General features: G+C 33.8%; 10 protein-coding genes and 2 pseudogenes across 12 annotated transcripts, besides 4 other annotated features; 9 read left to right on the plus strand and 3 right to left on the minus strand.

Annotated features, from left to right (window-relative positions):
- Positions 1 to 343: 343 nt before the first annotated feature.
- Positions 344 to 381: a mobile genetic element.
- Positions 382 to 585: 204 nt separating this feature from the next.
- Positions 586 to 674: a mobile genetic element.
- Positions 675 to 2,332: 1,658 nt separating this feature from the next.
- Positions 2,333 to 2,663: a mobile genetic element.
- Positions 2,664 to 7,118: 4,455 nt separating this feature from the next.
- Positions 7,119 to 24,039: part of a mobile genetic element that runs on past the window's edge.
- Positions 9,134 to 9,328, plus strand: TVAGG3_0772180 (uncharacterized protein; the record flags this gene model as incomplete). Its single annotated transcript, XM_051246001.1, has 1 exon — positions 9,134 to 9,328. One exon carries the CDS (start codon positions 9,134 to 9,136, stop codon positions 9,326 to 9,328), a length of 195 nt encoding a protein of 64 aa, XP_051092588.1.
- On the plus strand, positions 9,590 to 10,208 carry TVAGG3_0772190 (protein of unknown function, DUF4106 family; the record flags this gene model as incomplete). Its single annotated transcript, XM_051246002.1, has 1 exon — positions 9,590 to 10,208. A coding segment is annotated over one exon (619 nt), but the record flags the coding sequence as incomplete, so codon positions are not given.
- Positions 10,342 to 10,743, minus strand: TVAGG3_0772200 (uncharacterized protein; the record flags this gene model as incomplete). Its single annotated transcript, XM_051246003.1, has 1 exon — positions 10,342 to 10,743. The coding sequence occupies one exon, from the start codon at positions 10,741 to 10,743 to the stop codon at positions 10,342 to 10,344; it is 402 nt and encodes a 133-aa protein (XP_051092590.1).
- TVAGG3_0772210 (uncharacterized protein) lies at positions 10,769 to 11,383 on the plus strand (the record flags this gene model as incomplete). Its single annotated transcript, XM_051246004.1, has 1 exon — positions 10,769 to 11,383. One exon carries the CDS (start codon positions 10,769 to 10,771, stop codon positions 11,381 to 11,383), a length of 615 nt encoding a protein of 204 aa, XP_051092591.1.
- On the minus strand, positions 11,648 to 12,211 carry TVAGG3_0772220 (uncharacterized protein; the record flags this gene model as incomplete). The annotated part of the gene is made up of 1 exon (XM_051246005.1): positions 11,648 to 12,211. The coding sequence occupies one exon, from the start codon at positions 12,209 to 12,211 to the stop codon at positions 11,648 to 11,650; it is 564 nt and encodes a 187-aa protein (XP_051092592.1).
- On the plus strand, positions 12,442 to 13,215 carry TVAGG3_0772230 (organellar and viral DNA polymerase type B; the record flags this gene model as incomplete). The annotated part of the gene is made up of 1 exon (XM_051246006.1): positions 12,442 to 13,215. One exon carries the CDS (start codon positions 12,442 to 12,444, stop codon positions 13,213 to 13,215), a length of 774 nt encoding a protein of 257 aa, XP_051092593.1.
- On the plus strand, positions 14,476 to 15,401 carry TVAGG3_0772240 (annotated as a pseudogene). Its single transcript has one exon. A coding segment is annotated over exon 1 (926 nt).
- TVAGG3_0772250 (integrase core domain containing protein family) lies at positions 15,976 to 16,527 on the plus strand (the record flags this gene model as incomplete). The annotated part of the gene is made up of 1 exon (XM_051246007.1): positions 15,976 to 16,527. The coding sequence occupies one exon, from the start codon at positions 15,976 to 15,978 to the stop codon at positions 16,525 to 16,527; it is 552 nt and encodes a 183-aa protein (XP_051092594.1).
- On the plus strand, positions 16,726 to 17,520 carry TVAGG3_0772260 (organellar and viral DNA polymerase type B; the record flags this gene model as incomplete). Its single annotated transcript, XM_051246008.1, has 1 exon — positions 16,726 to 17,520. A coding segment is annotated over one exon (795 nt), but the record flags the coding sequence as incomplete, so codon positions are not given.
- Positions 20,377 to 20,850, minus strand: TVAGG3_0772270 (uncharacterized protein; the record flags this gene model as incomplete). The annotated part of the gene is made up of 1 exon (XM_051246009.1): positions 20,377 to 20,850. One exon carries the CDS (start codon positions 20,848 to 20,850, stop codon positions 20,377 to 20,379), a length of 474 nt encoding a protein of 157 aa, XP_051092596.1.
- Positions 20,942 to 21,657, plus strand: TVAGG3_0772280 (organellar and viral DNA polymerase type B; the record flags this gene model as incomplete). The annotated part of the gene is made up of 1 exon (XM_051246010.1): positions 20,942 to 21,657. A coding segment is annotated over one exon (716 nt), but the record flags the coding sequence as incomplete, so codon positions are not given.
- Positions 22,245 to 23,671, plus strand: TVAGG3_0772290 (annotated as a pseudogene). The gene has a single exon. A coding segment is annotated over exon 1 (1,427 nt).

Raw genomic sequence — 24,039 nt, forward strand, 5'->3', positions numbered from 1 at the left:
TTAACATTTTTTGCTAATTGTCGTCAAAAATTAGGCGTAAAGCAAAAATTAATATTTCATATGGTTTTATGATAGATAAGCATTATATTCCCACTCATTATATTCGTAAATTTTGAGGTTTATCCTTCGCTTTTAAGATCATTGAATTTGATTTTTATATAAAATAGTTATATATTAGAAAATAATATGAGTTTATGTGATATTATTTTTCAGAAGATTTTGTGTTCTTCTTCAAAATTTTATTTTTTTATTAAAAAGAATCTTTACAAAATATACATTTACTTTAATTAATATTTAAAAACGTGCTCTATCAAAAGTTCCAAAAATTCAATATTTTAGCTTTTCTGAGGTGTCACTTTTGATGAATTTCTGTTTACAACAAAACATATATTAGTATTCTTCGTTATTTGGTTGGCGCAAAGCGCCAACTAAATAGTGAATAATTCAATTTTTTTAAAAAAATTATTTAATTTGGCCGAAGGTGGCGTGCTTGCCCGAAGGGCAAGCGAAGCCACCTGAGGTCTCAAATTATATTTGATCAAATATATATCTTCGCACTGCAGATCAATAAATCACATGATATGCTTGTTGATTTCTTATGAGAAAATAGTTTTTCGTCTTTATAATATCATGTGCTTTGTTGCACAATATATTTTTTATTTTCCTTATTAAAATAAAGGTAGGTCAACAAAAAATAAGTTATTTCAAAAGAAAAAAAATTCTCATGAACAACTTCAAGCCGATTTTTCTCAGTAATAAAACTCCAAACTTCTCTTAATTGTGGAGAGAAATTGAGGTTTTCTTCATGCATAGTAATTTTTTACTTTGTATTTACATTAATTTCAGAAACAGTGTTGACATATATGCAATTTAAAATCGATGTCATTTATACTTAATCAGAATATATCCAATCGTTCTATTCTTTCAAAATATAAAGCTCTACAATGGAAATTGTATAGCTTAAAATTTAATAATCTGCCCCGATACTTTGAACGATGAAAATCGTAAGCCACTGCAATAAGATTAATCCTCAATTGTTGTATATATTGATATCTTACTCTCATAAAAATCTGCAAGACCGTTTTCGCGAAAAAGTCATTTTACATGCGTTACTTAGTTAGGCAATTGTTCTTGCCTCAACCATAAAAATAATGCAAAATACTGAAAGTCTAGATATAATTAATAGGCTCTAAATATTGCTGCTGCGCTTAAAACAAGATTTAACAAATTTGTCGATATTCACTCAACAAATTGAAATTTCATCAATAAAGCAAAAACAAAATGAGTTACAAACGGGAACATGACGAATTTATCTACTAAAAACAAATTTATAACTAATATACAGCAAAAATTCTCCATTAATCCCCGAATTGCAACAAATAACTTGAAGATGTTGTTTTACGTTGCTTCCAAAAGCAAACTACATAAAGTTTTTGAAATAGAACCTTTTAAATACGCTCAAATAAAAATCTATTCTAATACCTTTTCTCTTTTTTTAAATAAATATATTCTCATTCATTCCCTAAAACAAACCATTATATGAATAACATGAAATATGTTATTAAAAATAAATTATAATAATAATCCAAAATATTCATATCAGATATGGGGAAAAAGACAAATTTTGGAACAAGCATCAAAAATAAATAACGTTTGTAATTCCAAAAATTTTTCATTTTGCAAATTTTCATGGAAAATTCGTATTTCTTCTCTCCATTTTCAAATTTTTGATTTTTTTTTGGAATTTTAAATGAAGAATTGAGAAACCTAATATAGATGGTTGTTATCTCATATTTGAATATGTTCGTTTTATTTCACAGTTTGGAATTTTCTCATATTTTATGGTGAAATTGAGTTTCTATCACAAGTTTAGATAGCATATTTAAGGACAGATTACATGAGTTTATATTTTCATCAATATGATATATTGAAATAGGAGACGCTCAATATTACAATGTCTTTCTTAGAATTCCAAATGTATTCAAATTTCCTGAAACTACAATTTCTGTAGTTACTAGCCACATATAGGAAGCAATACACAAATGTCTAGTAGATAGTATATCATTTTATCTCGCAAAATGAGTATCTTAGGAAAAATTCTAGATACTTTTTCAAAACATGCAACAACGCAAGATCTATTCTGTAAAACCGATGAACAGTACAAATATGTTTATTTGCAGGTCAAAGAATCGAATGTTAATTTTAATAATATTTCCTCGAAATCGCTCTTGCAGTTTTCTTCCTACATAGTCTAAATCCATTATCAAAATCAAGAAAGCATCGTTACGACTTTGTTGACCTACCTTTGGTTTGTGCAACAAAGCACATGATGTTATCTCATAAGAAATCAAAAATAACGTATATTTGTATTGAGTAGGCATACATCGAGCCTACTCACCCAATAAACTCTTTATTCGTTCTCTGGCCGACAAAGAGCCAGAGAACCACATCTGCATTAACTTATGCTGAAGTTTTCTGGATTTCCTTCTTCATTTGAGAGACATCCAGATAACTTCAGCATAAACGAATTACAAACATGCTCTCTCGCGCTTTGTGGACTAAGCACCATAACTACATTACACTAGGGCGGGGTTCTTCAGAAGTCTCTCACTTGATGAAAGGCTTCGGAAGAACATTGTGTCAATCGAGTAAATTTACATCCTTGATCATGTTTTAAGGAGTACTATGCAGCATTTCTGCAGTCTGAGTAAATCTGAGAGACTTGAGGTTGCAACGTGGATAGTCTGAGTAAATCTGAGAGACTTGAGGTTGCAACGTGGATAGTCTGAGTAAATCTGAGAGACCTGAGGTTTGATGAAGATGAGAACAGTCTCTCAATATAATCCAATAACAGATAGTGGCCTGCCGTAAAGACCATTTCTGTCAATAGCTGAGTACACCAATCTCACTCTCCACCAAAAAAATGAATAAACCGTTTTTTCGGTTGGCGGGAAATTTTGAAAGGAATATAAAAATAATTTGGCGGGGAATAAATGTTGGGTTTTAAACTAATAAGTAAAAAAAAAGAAAAAAAAAGAAAAAAAAAAGAAAAAAAAAAGAAAAAAAAGGTATTGGGGCTTCCAGGCGCGTTGCGCCCTCTAGCCCTGAAGATGTTTAGTATAAATGAAGTTTTTATTCGGAAAATTGTTAGTCTTCTGGGTCGAAAACATTATATAATGTATCACTTTTCACAAAATATATATGTTTTCATGTTTTGTCACTTTTCTGTCACTTTTCGGGTGAAAACATTTTTATTATTATATATAAATGAATTTTACAAAACCGCCGTTACCGTTCTTTGGAAATAAGAGTAGATGTAAAGATATTATATTGAGAGAACTTAAGAAACTACCGAATGGTCTAACATTTGTAGATTTGTTCGGTGGAAGTTTCTATATATCCCATTTGTGCCATACAATATTCCCAGACTCAAAGATTATATGCAATGACTTCGACAACTATATGAACCGTCTCAAACATATACCAGACACAAACAATATATTGAAAGAGTTAAAAGAAAAGATACCTATAGGTAAGATGGAACGTATACCATTAGATAACAAAAATATTGTGAGAGAGGTTTTGAAAAAAGCAGAATATATAGACTGGGATAGTATATCTGCTAGACTATTATATAGTGGTGCTATAAGAGTTCATGACATTGAGACACTTATGTCAAAAGTTTTATATCTTAACTATACAAATGTTTTCAAAGAGGACATAGAAAAATATATTGAGCGTATAGAGTTTGTGAGATGACATTGGACAGAGTTGTATGAAAAATATAAAGACAAGGAAAATGTTTTCTTTATAGTGGACCCGCCGTTCTATAACACATGGGATTTTCAATACCAAGTAGACTGGACTTTGAGAAGCCTTTTCTCCCTTTTAAAACAAGATAAGACGGTTATTTTACAAAACTGACAACACTTTGACCGAGTAGTTTTTTATTCTGAACAAAAAGTATCATATAAACATCTGTCAAAAATCGCTTTTTAACTTCACTTAAAATGCCACGTAAGCTACGTAAGAATATACGTAAGAGGAAGGGAGCATTGAAACATCCAATAGTAAAACTGACACCACAACAACAGTTGCAACAACAAATGATGAATGACTCCACTATGTTGCAACAAATGTCAAGCAACCCTATGCTTTTAAACCGAGTTATTGGTGCACAGAGTGGAGGTTTAAGAGCGGCACTTTTAGCGAAAATGGCAGGCTATGGTGGAGCTGCAGACGGAACAGCTTATAACCCTCAAAGTCAAATGAATTTGAGTTCACTCAAAAATCAAATAACAGATGTCAAAAAGTCAAACATAGACATACAGAAACAAATAAATGAAAACGAAAAGAAACTAGAATATGACAGACACACAAAGAAACTAAATGAGTTAAACGTAGAGAAAAAGAAGAAAGAAGAACAACTGAAAGAACTAAGTACAGAGGAATATGCGAAAAAAGTGTCAGAAAAAGCAGCAGAAGTAGCAAAAATGGAACAAGATGTTATAAATTTGAAAAACCATACTACTCAATATAAAGTACTGAAAGATGAAGAGATAAAACAAAAAGCCATGAAGACATATATGGATAGCGATGAGTATAAAAAAGAAGTTGAAGCAAATGTAAAGGCAGAAAAACTTTTACAGTTGCAAAACCAAACCGTACAGTATGAAAACTTAGCACAAGAAAGTAAAAATAACGACGCAGCCATGCAAAAGGCAATGAAAAGCGCAGAATATATAAAAGCTAATAATGACTGGTTAGATGCCCAAGCCAACGCCAAAGCAGCCCAACTTATAGGGTCAATAAGGACAAAAATACAAGCGGATGAAGACAGTTCAAATGAAGCTTTAATGAATGCTGACTTTAAGAATGCCTTCGAAGCTCTTCATAGTAAGGTGAAACAAGTGAACGATTTCTCATCTGGAAAGAAACTGAAGTCTGAAGGTTTCGACAAAGAGTTAAGAGAAGTAGCACAAAATATGACGAAAATAACAGATGCAGCAACGAGACAGGCAGTTCAAAGTGCCTATGACGCCGTTAGAGCAGCTGTTGTGGAAAGTCAAGAAAAAGAGTTACAACAGACCAAAACAGACCTAGTAAATGCTTTCTTAAAAACGAAAAGTCAGGTAGGACATTATGCTGCAGATGGAACTTATATACCAGCTGGTGGAACTTATATACCACCAAACCCTCCAAGAGAAGCACCTGCACCAGGACTACCTAAAACATTTACATCGTCACATGGACACAGACACAGGCATGCACCAAAACCAACACAACAACCAACACAACAACCAACAGTTCAAAATCCTGCACCACAACAGCAACCAACACCACAACCAACAGTTCAAAACCCTGCACCTGCACCACAACCAAAACCAACACAACAACCAACAGTTCAAAATCCAGCACCACAACAACAACCAACACAACCAGCACAACAACCAACAGTTCAAAACCCTGCACAACAACAACCACAAACAGAGCAAGGACATAAAAGAAGTAGAGAAAAAGGAAACCAAGAATTCTTAAAAATGCTTAAGGAAAATTATGGTTACCCAGATACTCTTGACTTTAGTGACAGATATAAAGAAGTTATTAGAAAGTTCAAGGAAGGAAATACTGACCCGAACCTATTTAGCTTTATGGCTCAGCATCATTTCGGATATAATCTCAAACCTGGAAAATACAAGCTCGCTAAGGGATATGATTTAATAGCATATCATCCAAATGACATGAATGAATTTACTCCGAGATATTTGATCTCAGAGCTAAATGATAATTCAACTCTCTTCATGAAACGCGTAAAAAATAGAGACGGAACGAAAGAAGAAAGGTTTATGAGTCCGGATGACTTAGATAGGGAACTTTTTAAAAACGGTCTCGGAATATATGAAATGCCAGCAGATGAGGTACAAGAAACTCCACAGGAAGAAGTTCAGATACAACCAGACATGGAAGAAATAGTTCAGCAACAACAGCTAGAAGAGCCTGAAGGAAACAAACAAGTCCCTCCTTTGGAAACTAACTTCACAGAACTAGATGAAGATTTGGAACAGCCGAAAAATCTTGACCCTCAACAAGTGTATGAGGAGAATATGGAATCTTTCCAAGAGTCTAAGAAAAATTCGGCTGACATAGTAGAAGAATATCGAAAAATGTTTACCGACATACAAAAGACTCCAACATCAGATGAAAATATTCAGCATAGAATGGAAGAACTGAAAGATAATGTACGCAAATACAATAATCCTTTTTACTTACGACCATATAACGTTCAATCTTTGGCTGAACTCGGTGAAAATAAAAGGTTAAATTTCAACAAAACATATAGAAATGAAACATTGTTTAAAGTTCATTCAGAACCTAACCAATATGGAAACAAACCTACTTTTGTTTCTGCAGACTATGGAACTACAATGAGATGGGGTCATAAAGCTAATCCGGATAGGTGGTTCATAAACTTACAACCTCAATTCCAAGAGTTGTAGACGCAATGGAAGTGAATGGTGAACCGATATAGCTGGTATTTTCAGCGCGCTTTAATGCCATTGAAAGATATGAAAGATGCAGATATTTTGGACCAGTAATGAATGAACATGGCTGATGGAAATATAACACCTGACGTTCTAGAACATTTATCTCAAAGAACTACACAGAACCATAGAGATGGTATATTTGGTGAAGAGTTTAGAAAGAGAGTTAGGGGAGAGAGAAGGAAGAGAACTATTGTACATGACCTTGCAAACGAAAGTTTGCAAAATGTCATAAAAACTTACTTTGCAGACAATGAACCGAGAGAAGGATGAATATTTAAGAAAACTCAAATGGACAGTACCAAATGAAATGTTAGTATTAAAAACATGTTCCATGACAAAATAAAACCAACTACAGAAATAAATGACGCAAGACTGAAACGTTGGGTAAAAGCTTTCCCATTCACAAAAGATATTATTGGTAACATGGAAAGAAAACCAGAATGGCTACAAAAACATATATTTGGAAACGAGCTTATTCCATATGGACAAGCTCTGTTTGAAGAGCTTGAACCGGAAACTCAGGAAAGAGTCATGCAAACAATAAACGAAGACTCAAATACAAACTATGACAAAAGTTAGTATACATATCTCGTGTACTGAGGCACTGCGCGCCTCCTTACCCATTATATGTGAATTTGACACTTTACGAAACTGTTAACGTATATTTTACAACACAAACGACAACACTAACTTAACCTTAAATATTTACAAAGCCGCCAACCACTTCACCTCACTAATGAAAAAATAAATGTTTTCACAAACGACTTCACTACTGTAAAAAATAAACGTTCTCACTTACAAAAGTATTGCAACTCTTCCCATTGCTGTGCTTCACACAATAGTTCATATTCTTCAGTATCGCTGCTGTCGCTCCAATCGTCAGAGTCAAAATCACTGTCAAAATAAATGTTAGTAAGTTTTGACAAAGCTAATGAAACACGCTTACCGTTTGTATCGTATGCTTGTATAAACTTTCCATTCTTCATTCCTTCATAAACGCTCAAACTAACTTTACCCTTTCTCCCTCGTATCTGATAGAATGTATTTTCACGAGGAACGAAGAACAAATTCTTGAACTCATGACCGTTGTAGTTTGTTATCTCAATAGTTTTCGTCATTTATATAAAAATAAAATAAAAAATAAACTTAAAAATTAATGATATCACCACCCTCACACGTATGAAAACATAGCACAAAAATAAATTTAGGTGAAGTGGTGAGATCTCACCTGTTTTTTCACCTGTTTTTTCACCCTGTTGAATTCATTGCTTTATAACTCTCTTCCTTGGTTTCTTTTTAGTTGCTTTCTTCACGTCTGTCTCCAACTTGACTGTCTTTCTTCTTCGTCCGTAATGATACCAGTTACTTCCACCAGTCAATGGGTCAAATGGTCGTTCATAAGGGTTTCCATACATTCCATAGGGACCATACGGAAGAACTACTGGTGGAGAAGAAACATTTTCTTTAGTTCCATCGACTCTATTTAAATGCATTGTTTCACCTTTCATCTGGTCATTAAAGTCTTTTGCGTGTTTTGCAAATTCATCGTCCTTTCCTAAAGCATTTTCTGACTCAGTCGCAACCAAATTGGATGCTTTATTTATGAGCCCTATTTTATTTAATCTTAACTTCTTTGCAACCCAGCCTCCAATCTTCCCTTTATTTGCATCTAATGTCTTTGAAACCCTTCCTCCACTCATTTTATTTACTGCGTCATAAGCTCCAAGTGCTTTTGCTCCAAATGCTAATGCTTTTGTTCCCATTGCGCCTAAAGCTGCCCAAGCTACCATTTACACCATATTAAAATCATCTCTCTTCAATATTATCTCATAAAAGTTCTCGTTACTGGAGAAAGTCAATGAAACATAAGCGTTCTCACGGGCTTCGCCCTCACCGCTTTGCGGTCTATCTAACTTCTTTCTTATATCATCTATACGCTTCAAAATGTCTGAACAATTGCTAACATCTTCTACAACAGTTATTTCATCATGAATGACCTTCAAGAACAAGCTCATTTAATATGCTATTAAAATCATCTCAATAATGAGTCCATCCTTTCCATCTTTAGGTAGCACAACATCTTTCATTGAAGAAGGTTCGACAAGTCTTATGTTAAACTTACTGACAAAGTTTGTTATACTATAATGCTTCGGCGGCGAATACATGTAGTTTGAAAGACATAATATAGATTCTTCAGCAAATTCACTTATACTGGATTTTATAACAATGTTCTCACGAGACCAAATACCACCAATTGACAATCTTGTAAGCAATCCTGCTGAACCTTCTACTGTAAACGTCGATGGTAACATTCCACGAAGGTCATCTATTGACATCTTTGAGTCACTGAATTTAAAATTTTCTTAAAGCAATCGTCATTATCTAACCATGCAATAGCTTTGAAGTTTTCATTCGAATATACATCTGCTTCATTAAATGTAAAACCTGACTTCTTTGCAGAGATGACTTTAAAATCTATTGCATTTGTTTCAAAATTATATGCTATGGTAACTTCTGAAGGTAATGGGTGTCCTTCTGCTATAAGTTGTTCTCTCACTACCGTTTGAAGCTTTGTGTTAAAAACTTTCATGTCATCTCCTGTGTCTAGGTTCACATACACAGCAACAGGAAAACTATCTTGCTTCTTTGTTTCATCATTATACCTCAAAACATTAAAGTTCTTCAATAATATTGTCCTTCCTGCTGGAATACTTCTAACTTGTCTGATTTCAATAGCTTTCTCACCTCCTACATACTCTACCCAATGTCTTGGATATTCATAAGTATACTGACTTTCTTGAATTTTGGTTGGTTTCATCATAACATGTTCATAGTATATCTTTATACTCTTGTCAGTTAGACTCGGTGCTATGTTCTGAATATTTCTGACTTGCATTTTTAATGGAGATAAAATGAAGCATTTAATACATGACGTAGATGAAGACATGAATGAAACTACAGACAAACTTAACTCTTCTCTCATTCTTCCTTTCAGTAAGGACTATGAGTTCTGTTCAAATGGTGTTTATTTCTATTGTGGAAAGATGGGTTCAGGTAAGACATTTAACCTCATTCGTCATATACTCATAACAGAGCGTTTAGGAAACGACTCTTACTATGACCAAATCATTATATCAGCAACTTCAGATTCAATGGACTCAACAGCGAAAACATTTATGTCAAAAGTTCAAGCCTCTGTCGTTAAAGTTCCAGACAGTGAACTCATTGAATTTCTTCAACGTTACATTCGACGTAAGAGGAAATATTATGCCATCGTTGAATTTATACAGTCAGGAATGCAAAAGACTTCTGAGGAGATGGAAAGAATTATTGACAAACACCACTTACGTCAATACTCAGGAGTTTACGATATGAAACGACTTACAAACTACATTCTGTCAAAACTTTCAAAATACCCCTTCAAAAAGTATCCTTCAAACACTCTGCTCGTTTGCGACGACTTCGCCGGAAAAGGTTTAGTTTCAAAGCCTGACTCACCATTAGCTAACATCATAACTAAAGTCAGACATTACCATTTAATTGTAGCAATACTTATGCAAACATGGAGGTTTTTAGCTTTAAACATAAAACGTCTCATAACTGACTTCGTTATCTTTCAAGGTTTCTCACGTTATGATATTGAACTCATTTGGAAACAGTCAGGTATAACATTACCTTTTGAAGAAATTTGGGAAGCATATAAGTCTCTCATCTCTCCTCGTTCATACCTTGAGATTCATATCATGACTAATACCATTAAAGTCAAAAATATTCCATGGGAACGACCAACATTGTTTTAAAGTTTAACCTTCAATTGACTGATGGTAAACAAATTCCATGCATCTCTGTCGCCATTTCTGTTAATATTTTTGCTGTCATTCATATCATCCACTTCCCCATCCGTTAGCTTTTGAGGATATGCGTTAGAATAGCTGTTCTTAAATGAAGGCTTTTCACCTTTGAAAGCATAAACTCTATAACTTTCTGCATACTTTATGTTTGAACCTCCTGAGCCATCATTGACATAAATTTTTATAGGTTTCCACCCTTTGTTCATATTCCTGCTTCTTCCCTTAGCTCTTTTGTTCAGTAGTTCTACATCTTTATACACAGCTCCTGTCTCAGTGAATTCAACAATATTTTCATTCGTTAGCTTTACATTCAAACCCTTGTCGAGTATATTGTTCATTTCATACATATAAAAGGTTTTTATTCTATATGAAATGAGAAGCAAATCCATCTTAGCTGGTGCCGTTAATGTTCCAATTGAACCAACATCAAATGTTGACTCACGAACGACAAACAATATTGTCATAAAGAACTATAGTTCAGAGTGTTTGAAAGAAAAAGAACCAGAGCTGAAATCCGTGAATTTAAACTCAGCTTCAAACGCTAACGCTACATCAGATGTTAAGTTAGAGTATCCACCACTGGACCAAATTCTTTCAAGAGAAGCCAACGACAACCCTTACACAAATGTTCAAACAAATCCTTCAGATAACGTAGACCATTACCTTCTTCAGTTATACCAAACAATTTTACTCAAAGACGATAAGAAGCTTTTGGTAAATCTTATAAGCAAGAACCAAATAATTCTAACAAAGGAGGACCTTGAAAATGTTATATCACGAATAACAGGGAAACAATGTGTCATTGACTATCTCGACCCTGAAATCGAATGCTGTGGTCAAACGCCACCATTCATGAAAATAGGTAACATCCGCATCATTGAAACACCAGGAACTACAGGAGTTGAGTTTAAGTATAAATATTCGAACGAGTATACAAAACTTTCAACAGAATATAAGCTTTGTTTGAAATATGTTTTAGTAAATTAAAGCAGTCAGGAGGGCTCTTTGAGCCCATCTTGGCGCTTTGCGCCGTCAGTCAAAAAAAATTTCAAGTTAGCAATTTGTAATATCTATCCAAAACTTCTTCAACAGTATCGAACTCATCTTCATAATGCAAACCTAATCTTATTGACTTGGTGCAGTTTTCACTAACACAATATTTTTCTGTTCTCTTGACTGACATAACTAACTCATTTGTTTCATCAAACAGCAACAACCAAAGTTCATGACCTAATACATAACATTCATACTTTATATTTTTAGCTCTGAGTTCTCTTGTAAGCCGTTGCATTTAATATTTTCTAAAAAGTCAACTTCAACAGTCATTCGCACTGGTGCCTTCAGTTCTACAGGCTCTCCTTGAAAGTCAACAAGTCTGAATTGCATGTCTTTCAAATTATGAGGACTAATGCGAACCCATTTACCTAAATGGGTTGCTATGACAGGAACGTTTGGAATGAACATTGAATTGACTACATAACAGAAGGATTTATATTCTACTGAACCTTTACTATTAACTCCTGAAATACCTGTGACATTAGCTATTTTTGACTCAATGTACAAACAGTTGCCATAATATACGTATGGAACAGATTTCATCTCAATCGTTTTGTCAACACTTTTCAAAGGAAATGTCATATGGTATGCTCCCAAAAGAAGTTGTACTCTATGACTCATTCTTGGTATCTTAAACTCTTTCGCATAACTGAACTTCAAAACTCCTGCAATAAGTTTAACATTCATTAAGTTTTCTTCGTTATCCTTGTTTATTGTAGTATTTATGAGAGCATTTAACACTCCAGCTAATGTTTCCATCTTATATTCTACATTATTGTGAAATCTTATTTCATGCTTCTTTCCATCTATTTCAAGCTCCATGAAATCTGTTTCATCTGTTATAACGAATGAAGCGATAGTATTGAAGTCAACCATTCTGAATGCAAGCGCCTCATTCTGTAGACCTAAGTTTGTTTGTAGTTTTACTGTCCCGTATTCGTTTGGGTCTGTACTTTGCAAATCGAACAACATTTTATTCTCATTAAAATATGAGTATAGCTGCATATGCGTATGAAGCTGACAGAGCTAAACGTTTATATTTTGGTCAATACTCTCTCACACTTACTGACAAATATATTGTTATCAGTGATGGAAATACCGAGAAATACATAACATGGAAGGACTATGAAAAGTTTGACCCCATTTTAACTCCATGCACTATGCCGTTTATAAAGGACGGTGAAATTATTGAAAAAGATAATACAACCGTATATAGGTCTGTTTATGAAGCATTAGAATATATGTTGAATCATAATCCCGAAAGATTTGATCCAAGCACTACGTCATGTACTATGCCGTTTATAAAGGACGGTGAAATCGTAAGAGTTCCGGATTCAACGGTTTACACAGCTGTTCAAAACAGTTTACAAAACATTTTAGCGAATATCTTTAATTCAGAAACTACAGAAATAAAATTACCATATATAACAGATGCTAAAGAAATTAAATCAAAAACGACAACATTATTTACGTCACTTAATGATTTAATGACTTATATCATTAATATTCCTGCACCAACTACAGCATTTGATCCAAACTCGACGGTTTGCAGTGTACCTTTCATAAATGACAGTTCATTAATTGCTTTAAGGGATTCAACAGTAAATGAATCATTAAAGGCGTCATTAATGAAAATCATTGATTTTAACTCATTCACGAATACATATAATTCATTCATTAATGTTTCATATGCTTCTAAAGAAGGTGAGCCAAAAACTATCGATAAAGCGGTGTATGAAATAAAAGCATCAAGACGAAATTGAATTCGTTAACTTTTGACGGTGATAGTTTCGTTAATGACATAACATCGGGGAATACAATTTTAACGAAAGAATACTTAAAATCTCATGTTAGTGAGTTCGTTGAAATTGAAAAAGAAGGTGGAATTAAGTTCGATCCACTGAATTTCATTTTCAGCTTAGCGAATGCGGGTGTTAGTTTCGCTGAATGGACAACTATACAGAGTGAAATAAATGCAATATGGACGTTTTTGGGGTCAAAAGCGGGAATGGGTGAGCTTGTAAATGCTGCAAGAACATTAGGTGAAACAGGAAATTTTGTAGATGGTTTTAAAAGACTTGTTTCAAATGTTTTAACAAACACAAAGAAATTATTTAGATATACCGTACATAACGGACGGATTTTCGAACAGATAGCAACAAACCCTCCGGTTATGGCTGCGTTGATGATGGTTAGAGATATAAAACCACATAACGACGGGAACGAAGAACATGAACAACAGGATACTGGTCGGGTTATTCGAGACATTAAAAACGTGTATCCTGAAGTTATTGATTTATTTAGAGGAGTTAATGATTCAATTTCAAAACATTCTATAACCCTCGATGAAGAGAATAAATTAACAGATTATATATTCGTCATTATTGCAGAATTAATGAAGAGAATAAATGAAAAAGGAATTGGTGATATCATTAATGTCAGCGATGTAATGATGAAAAGAAATTTTGACTCATTATTTACAAAACCGAAAACAGAATATAGTCTTTATGACGTAATTACCGAATTAATGAAAAAGATTAATGATAATAAGAGTTCTGGCGGAAGAGTTGAATTAGAAGTGAATGATGTTAATGAGAAATTAGCCGAAAAAGCAGACAAAAATGAGCTTTTAGCTCTGAGTGATAAAGTCAAGAACCACGTTCATTATGTAACTTTAGACGAACAGATTATAACGGACTACCATGGATATTTAACACAGGATGAACAAATAAGCACTGAAGATGTTAATGAAAGAAGATATAAATACATTCGTGCTAAAGGTTATGACATAAGCTGTACTGTACATTATGACACGGGTAAAGCGCTAGAAGCATTTAGTTATAACGATGAAATTTATGCCTCTACTTTCTCTGTTAAAGGTGTATTAGTTGAACCAAGATTTACATTGAGAGTTAAGGCAAAAATAACTTTTGAAGATGCTATTAAAAGTAAAGCTGACAAAGTTGAACTCGAAGCAATGAACAAAGTTTTGAAATCTCATAAACACAACATCTCCGATATAAATGAACTTCAAGCTACATTAGACAGTAAAGCCGACAAGAACCATACACATAAATCCTTCACTACTGTTAGAGCAGACGACATAATATTGAACTATACCCTTGGTTCAAGTGCACCTTTAGAGAATCCAAGTACAAGCGTAAAAGATACACTAAACTCCTTAAATAGTAAATGTATGAACATTGAAGGTCATGTCAGAAACTTTGAAACACATGAACTACCAGCAATGTTAGATAAAAAAGCAGATAAAGAACATACACATAAATCCTTCACTACTGTTAGAGCAGACGACATAATATTGAACTATGATTTGGGTTCAAGTGCACCTTTAGAGAATCCGAGTACAAGCGTAAAAGATACTCTTAACAATTTAGATAACAGTTGCAGGAATATCGAAGGTCATGCCAGAAACTTTGAAGCATATGAACTACCAGCAATGTTAGATAAGAAAGCAGACAAAACAGAGCTTCAAACATTAAAGACTGAAATACTTCAAACATTATATCCTGTTGGTTCTATTTATACGTCAATGAACTCAACAAATCCAGAAACAGTTTTAGGTTTTGGTACGTGGGAGCAGATTATAGACAAATTCTTATACTGTGCTAGATATTCAAAGCAAACAGGAGGTTCGAAGAAAATTAAAGAAGCAAACCTTCCACCGCACACTCATACAGGAACTACAAACACAACAGGTAATCATTCACATTCAATAACAAAAAGAGGTTATAGAAATCTTGCAGCAGGTTCGGATAGACAGGGAATGGATAGATATGATATTTCAAGCGACCCAGTAGATTCAAGCACAGGTATTTTCTGTGGAATCACAGGAAATCATTCACACACTTTCACAACAAATCCAACAGGCTCGGGTGCAGATTATATGCCACCATTTGTGACTGTATTCGCATGGTATAGAGTTCATTGAACGCGCTTGAGCCTAGAATAAAATCTTTAACTTTACATAAATGAGCTTGAAAGAAGTATTCGAACAACATCCATGGAGGTCATTTAAGAAGTTCAATGAAGCAGCAAAAAGTTGGGGATTTACTAACAGAGCTGAAGTGAAAAGGTTCTTTGACAAAAATGTTGTACATCAAACAAAAATAAACCCTTACGACTACTTTTTACCAATTTACTCCAACACTCCTGACGCATACCAATTTGACACTCTCATTCAAAGCAGAAAAGGAGGACATAAACCATTCCTCATCTTCATTAATGTTAACACTCGTAAAGCATATGCATATCCAATGAAAAATAAAGGAACTCGTGAAGTGTTAAGAGTTTTACAAAAGTTTGTAGCAGAACATAGCCCAAGTACTTTAACATCAGACCAAGACAGTGCATATCTCAGCAATGAAATCACAGATTTTCTCATTAAGCATAACATAACTCACTACACTACTGAAGACCATAACCATAACATACTCGGCATCATAAACCGCTTCATAAGAACGCTCAGAGATTTAAATCAAGAGCGAGACTTTACCGAAGAAACAATGAAACATTTTCTCGAAGTATATAATTCCTCAACACATTCTACAACAGGACATACACCAAATTCAATGACACAACAACAAGAAGAAAAGTATATACAAAAGAAACGAAGCCAAACACAAAATATCAGAAATTCAACACAATTTACCCTCATTCCTGGTACAAAAGTTCGTGTAGTTCTTGACGACAAACCGTTGACAAAGAAACGTTTAAGGTTAAGTCGAAATTATTATATCGTAGACTCTACGCAAGGTAATGGATATCTTATAAAAGCTGCTGACGACTCTATTGCGTTTTACCCTCGACATAAATTAGTCGAAAGTAGTAATGGCAAACTTGCTGAAACCATTGACGAAGCAAAGCGAGGAGTGGTTATTGAAATACTTGACTACAACATAAACGATGACACTTATAAAGTAAGATATGAAGGAGGCGTTGAAGATGTTATACCATCTAAGAACTTGAGAGAATCTAAACCAACACATCTGGGACCATTAGAGCGGGAGTACTGGAAAGACAAAAATATGCCAGAAAGAATAAGAAAATTCTTCTAAACTTTTTCGTTGGATGTAAATCAGACAAAAATATATTTTAGGTGAAGAGGTGAGATCTCACCTGTTTTCTCACCTGTTTTTTCACCCTCACCGCTTAGCGGCTCAGACCCTTTGGGTCTCGTGAATTTTCATGAATTTCCTTAAGACAGAAGAAATAAAGTTAGTTTTATTTTTATTTTTTTATTTTGTATAAAAGATATGATTTCAACAATCGGCACAACAACAATTCAAACAACTACAGCACCAAACTCGCTAGTCATGAATCCTACGTCAATGTTGGTAGAGATGAAAAGCTTTATTCCTTCTTCATATACTTTTGAGACAGAAATACAAAGAATTAAGCAAGAACTTTTAACAAGTAATTTAGACTGTAGTGCAAAAGATGAAACAAATGAACAGTATCTTTATGACATGCAGGACATTATTGACCATTTACCCAAATTGCCTGAAATTCAGCAGCAAAAACTAACTATTCATGAATTCGATGAAATAGAAGTGAAACCAACTGACTCAGTAGAAATAAAGAAGTTCATACGTAAAGTAAACTATGAGTTTCTAGGATATCATTGCAACCATAAAGTTATGAACAAAGATTGCAACATGGTATATAAGAACATCTCTGACATATATAAATCTGGGGAGTTTAAGACATACGACAACTTTGTTTCATTAGTTGCTGAATGTGTATGGCAGATAAGAGATAAAGACAGAAGAGGCAAAGTATGGAATGGACAAATAAAACCAACAACTTTTGAGTTAAAGAAAACCATTGACGCCTTAGTTGTTCTAGCAGGTCAAATTTCAATGTATAACGCAAAAATGAATCCGCAATGTTCAAAATGTAAAGCAGCAATGAGGAAATATAACTACTCCGTCAAAGAGATAAAACGTATGAGAAACGACTATGCTGACTTAAAGAAAGAAGTAGAGAAACCAGCAGAAGATAAAATGGACATGTTAGCATTTCTGAACAAAAACTATCCAACAGCTGACGATTTCCTTCTATCTGACGTCAAGAAGAAGTATAAAGAAACTTTCGGCATTGTTAAAACTTTTGACATACTGACAGAAGAAATAGAAGCTACGAAATTGTTTAGAATTTCAAATATACATCGTACAATTCATGTAAAACGCTTATAAAATAACTGGGGTGAAAAATTAGGTGAGAAAACTGGTGAAATCTCACCTCTTCACCTAAAATATATTTTTATTGAATTCAGCAACAAAATTCTGAGTAAAATAATTTTTAGGGCATGTGTCAAACCGTTGAGTTTTCACAAAATTTAAAAAATAACGTTTACCATGTAAAACACTTATAAAATAACTGGGGTGAAAAATTAGGTGAGAAAACAGGTGAAATCTCACCTCTTCACCTAAATATATTTTTATTGAATTCAGCAACAAAAATAATGAATTTCATTAGTTAGAAAAATAAAGTTAGTTTTATTTTTATTTATTTTTTTATTTTGTATGTAAGAACAGAAATGACAAACATTGAGTTTGAAACAGTTAGAAAGATAGACAATGACACCAAAGTGGTTAGAATAGGTGATTTAAACGTAAGATACTCAAAGAAATACAACAAATATTCTTTGTCAGACATTATATCTCCATCTGAAAAGAAAACAAACCATTGGGTTAGAAATGCTTCAACTCAGAAAATTTTGACAAGAAATCCTGAGCTTATGATATCGGTAAGATTCTATGGAACTACAGCATATCTCATTGACAAAAGTCTTATACCAATAGTTTTGTTATGGTTAGACCCAGTTGTTGGATATAACTTCATAACTTATGGTTCATTCGATACGGAACGTTGCAGTGAAGGCTTACTTTACATCGTTCAGAAACCGAAGGACTTCAATACAAAGAGATATAAGATAGGAAGAACATATAATATAACTCAAAGATATGACAGTACAGTCAATAGAGTCAAGGTTGTGTTCGTTAATGATATGAGAGCTGCAGAAACAGAACTACTTGAAAAGTTTGAGAAAAGGTATGGTGCTCCCATGAAAGGTAAAGAAACGTTTGAAGTAGATGAGATAGATAAAGCTATAAAATTATTTGACGAAGTTGCTGAAAAATACATGTAAAGCGTTTATTTTTGGTCTTTTGTGAAAGTCAGAAAATAAAGTTAGTTTTTTATAAAATATTTTTTTTATCCGGAATATAAAGACAGATATGTCAACAACAGAGAACACAACAACTGCTATCGTTCATGAAGCCATTAATGAAGAATATGAATACATACAGTATAACAAACAATTGAGACTCATTCGTTCGGTCAAAGACGATATGTACCAGATGCAAAGTATTTTGACGGCTTGTTTTGCTCCAGACACTAAGCTTCCTAAAGACTGGTTTAGGAACCAAAGCACCATTGAACTCTTAAGCGAAGCACAGCGAGACATACTTTTTTCTGAAAACAGTGAAGAACAGCGAGTAGGTAAAAAATCCCAGTCGCCAAAACTCTATGAAAACCGTGAAAAATTGCCAAACGGTTTGAGAGGATATTATGTTCATAGACTTCTCGTAAATAATGTGGCACAATGGGCTTCAGCTCGCTATTCATGGTATGTTTGTAAACTTCTTGACGAACTTCACAGACAAGAACGCGAAGATATGGAAAAGAAACTTCATGCAAAAGATGAAGTCATTGAATCCAAAGACAAAAGCATACAGAAAAGAATACCACGTTCAGTACCAAAAGGAAAGGAAAAGAGTTATAAGTATATGATATATACTGAAGAGTTGGAGAAAGAAGAAGATAAAGATATGGTTATGTTGCATTTAGTCAGAAGAAACAACAAGAGCTTTTATGACTTAGCTAAAATATATAAATCTGACAGAAACTGGTTCTATCGTGAAAACTTACCGATTTCAATGACACCGAATGAAGATGTGAAACAAATAGTTCAAGATACGTTACCTCAAACACACTATGACATCAAAGGTTGCACAATACTTACATTCAAAGAAGACTTAACATTACTGAAAGAAAAGATAACAGAATATTTCGACAACTTCAAAGAGGAAGAATGAAGTCACGACAACATTAACGAAGAAGTCACGACAACATTAACGAAGAGAGAATGAGGTGAAAAAACAGGTGAAATCTCACCTCTTCACCAAAAATATATTTTTGAATAACTGAAGGTGTCACCACATCACCATGTGTCACCAGGTTAATTAACTTCTCTTAAAATTACTGTCAAAATGACATGTTGTCATCACATTTTGACGAAGTGCGAATCTTCACTTCGTGTCATAATGCAAAAATAATGCTGAAAAATGAAATTTCTTCTTTCGTACCTGTTGTCAAAATGACATGTTGTCATCACATTTTGACGAAGTGCGAATCTTCACTTCGTGTCATAATGCAAAAATAATGCTGAAAAATGAAATTTCTTCTTTCGTACCTGTTGTCAAAATGACATGTTGTCATCACATTTTGACGAAGTGCGAATCTTCACTTCGTGTCATAATGCAAAAATAATGCTGAAAAATGAAATTTCTTCTTTCGTACCTGTTGTCAAAATGACATGTTGTCATCACATTTTGACGAAGTGCGAATCTTCACTTCGTGTCATAATGCAAAAATAATGCTGAAAAATGAAATTTCTTCTTTCGTACCTGTTGTCAAAATGACATGTTGTCATCACATTTTGACGAAGTGCGAATCTTCACTTCGTGTCATAATGCAAAAATAATGCTGAAAAATGAAATTTCTTCTTTCGTACCTGTTGTCAAAATGACATGTTGTCATCATTTTTAAAAGAAGTTAATTAACCTGGTGACACATGGTGACGTGGTGACACCATCAGTTATTCAAAAATATATTTTTGGTTAAATATCTTCAGGGTCTATTTCTTCAACCATTTCACTTCCTTCGTCAATGTCAATAGAAGCTTCTTCAACCTTTGGTAAGAATTTCTGTATAACATCTTTGTTCGTTATTGTCTTCAGAGATGAAGGATAATATTTCACAGATGTTTCACCTTTCTTATATTCTTTCTGTTCGGAAAGATTCATAGCAATACTGAAGAAGTCAATGTTGGAGTTCTTTATAACAGTATAATGAGTATCTTTGACATTCACGAAAAAACTCTTTTGTTTCAAAACTACTGCTAACTCTTGTGAAGTATAACGTTTGCGGTCAATGACGATAGCTAATGGTCTGACATACTGACCAAACTTAGATTCTTTCACAAACTTCTTGTTAAAGATAACATTGACGTTTGAAGCACCATTGAACTCATTCTTGATGGCAGTAGCGAGAGCATTGTATGAAAAGAACTTGCAATCTTGCATGTGTTTCATTAAAATAAAAATATTAAATTATTTTGAAAAATAACTTTAAAAAATCTAATCTAATTTTTTCAAAAAAATATTTTTTTATTTCCTACTAAAGATGTATCGGAAGTTGTCTAAGTTAGAACACTCGGAAATAAAACAACTTCTTACAGAAGCTAATATAGATGTTGCAAAACATTACGCGACAAACAAAAAATCACTCGCTGACATCCTCAATGACTACAATGGTGAAATAACTTATGATAGAATTCATGAGTTCATAAAGCCGCAACGCGGCGAGAACGAAGTCCATGCAAGAGCATTTCCTTTAAATGACGTTGCTATTGACTTATATCATAGACGTTCAGTACCTCATGAAGTAAGAAGAGAAATGTTTGACATAACAAATGCAAACGTTGGTCATACTCGTAAAGCTCTTTCGCATGATGTTCGTCAAGAGATGTTTGAACTTACGAACTCAAACGTTGGTGAAACACGAAAGAGAGACGACACACTGAAACAACAGAGAAGAGAGATGTTTAAAAGTGCTATAGAACAAGTTCGCAAAGCTAACGATGTCCTTCGTTCCATTGACGACAAACCAAAAGAAGGTGAGAGATGGTTAAAGAAAGATGAAGAGAATAGGAAGAGGAATGTGAAGTCAGGCAATAGACTCATTGACTTTAACATCGAAGCTTTAGATGAACCAAACAGAGACTACTTACACAAACATTTCGGTAAGGTTTTCATGAGACTCTTAGAGAAGATTAAAATAAACTCCCAACAAAGATGGATGGTATGTTATAAACTTGGTGGAAAGTATGAATGTTCTACGTTAAACCTCAATAATATTGGAACATTACTACATCAGCTCTTGAAGGAGAACTTTATATCAGAGATAGAAGCAAATGCGCAGGTATTGTTGAAATGCACTATGACTTCTTCTTGACAAACATAAAGAATCTTACTGAAATAAAGATGTATGATTTAACAGAATATGAAGGCTTAACGATGTCAGATGTTAAGAAAGGAAAGCCACAGAAGCGACCATATAGAGATGAAAGCACACTGACAGAAAGACAGAAAAGATTATTGAACAGACTTAAACAAACAGGAGATAAACAAGATATAGATGACTTCTGGAATGAAATCCTTGGTGAAAAGAAGTTTTATAAGAAGAGAAGCGGTCAGTTCTGGAAGTATCTTTGCACGTTACCTATAAATCTTGAACGCTACCAAATCTTCAATGAACTGAACAAAAGAACTGCAGCACTTATGACAGAGGACAATTGTTTCGTTTATGCTTGCATTCAGGCTGGAGTAAATGAAGAAACTATTGACCACATGAGAAGTCATTCGTGTTAGAGACTTTCCTCAAAGTAAAGTACAAGAAATTTCTGACGCAACAGGTATAGCATTTAATGTTACCATTGGTTACTTCAATGACTCAAGACATAATGAAATAAAGAGATACATACCAAAAAATGTGAAACTGTTCGAACTATTGACTTACTTCTTGTTGAAGACCACTACATGCTAAATGAAAGACTTCCAATGACAACATATTTCATTCGCAACTATATAGAAATCTTGAAGGAGTGTGGTGGAATGAACATTGAGAAACAGATGAAGATTTATACAAAGAGAGAAGATAAATATGTAGTTCGCATGGATAGAACTACACCGCTATGGGATGTTATGAAAACATTGTGGGAGTGCAAATATTTCGAACCTATTTCTTATGGAGAACTTTTCACATATACGACTGACTTATATAAACAGAACCTTGCACCATTTAAAGATTTGACATATGCTCCAAAGTATTGTGTACAACTGAAGAAGAAAGCCGAGTCAAAAGAAGTAAATAAAGCTAAATGTAAGTTCATTCCTGAGCACGTTATCTTTGCTGACTTTGAGTGTAGCACAGACGGCTTTCATAAAGCTTTTAACATCTGTTATGACAGTGAAGATGGTTCAGTGAGTGAAAGCATTTGGGGTCAGAACTGTGCAACAGAATTTTTGGAACGACTTCCTGACAAGAGTTTAATATATTTCCATAACCTCAGTTATGATATAAACTTCATCTTAAGACACATGACAGAAGTGAAAGGAACTCCCATCATTAAAGGTTCACGAACAATGCAAATAACTGGCTTATATAAAGGAAGGGCAATTATTATAAAAGACTCTTACAGTGTTATAAATAAGAAGCTTAAACTATTTCCTGCTATGTTTAACTTACAAACAGGACCGAAAGAAGTATTTCCATATAACTACTACAGCAGTGTTTTGTTAGCAAATGACAACAGAACTGGTGTCATTTCTGAAGCATGTAAGTTTATCCGGGATGCAGATACATTCATGAAAAACATAGATTCCATCAAAGGTTGCAGAATAGATGAGAACCACTTCGACTTAGAAAAATATAGCACGTTTTATTGCAAACAAGATGTAAGAATTTTAAGAGAAGGTTTTGTTAAGTTCCGCAATGACATATTGAAAGAATTTGATTTAAACGTTTATGACTACGTTAGTATTTGTTCAATTGCTAACAAATTATTTGAGAACAGAGTATACTTCCCGAATGGAAATCTTTATGACCTCTCAAATAAACCAAGAGAATTTATTTCGAGATGCATTCAAGGTGGAAGATGTATGCTGTCAGATAACATGAAACAAAAGAGTAAAGAGAAACTCATTGCTGATTTCGACGCTGTTTCATTATATCCATCCGCTATAGCAAGACTTTATACTTTAGAAGGTATTCCGAAAGTATTGAAGAAAGAAATGTTAAGCACAGAGTATCTCATGAGACATTTATTCGATGACGACCAAAAGGAACCCATTGGTGAAAAGTTTATGTCTGGCTTCTTTGTTCTCATTAAGATAACAGAGATTGGAATACATAGACACTTTTCCTTTAATAGTTTGTGACCCTGAACTAAATCCAGAACTTAACGTTCCCAGAAGTTCAAACACTTGCTGTCTCATGTATGTTGACCATATAACATTACAAGACCTCATAAAATATCAAGGTGTCAAATGTGAAGTGTTGCAAGGATACTATTACGATGGAAACAGAGATATTAGAATAAGAGATGAAGTAAAGAAGTTGTTTGAGTTAAGGTTAAAGTATAAGAAAGAAGGAAATCCTTTGCAAGAAAATATAAAGCTCATTCTGAACAGTATTTATGGCAAAACTATTCTATCTCCTAT

The sequence above is a fragment of the Trichomonas vaginalis genome, chromosome III, assembly GCF_026262505.1.
Source record: "Trichomonas vaginalis G3 chromosome III, whole genome shotgun sequence".
NCBI classification, from domain to species: domain Eukaryota; phylum Parabasalia; order Trichomonadida; family Trichomonadidae; genus Trichomonas; species Trichomonas vaginalis.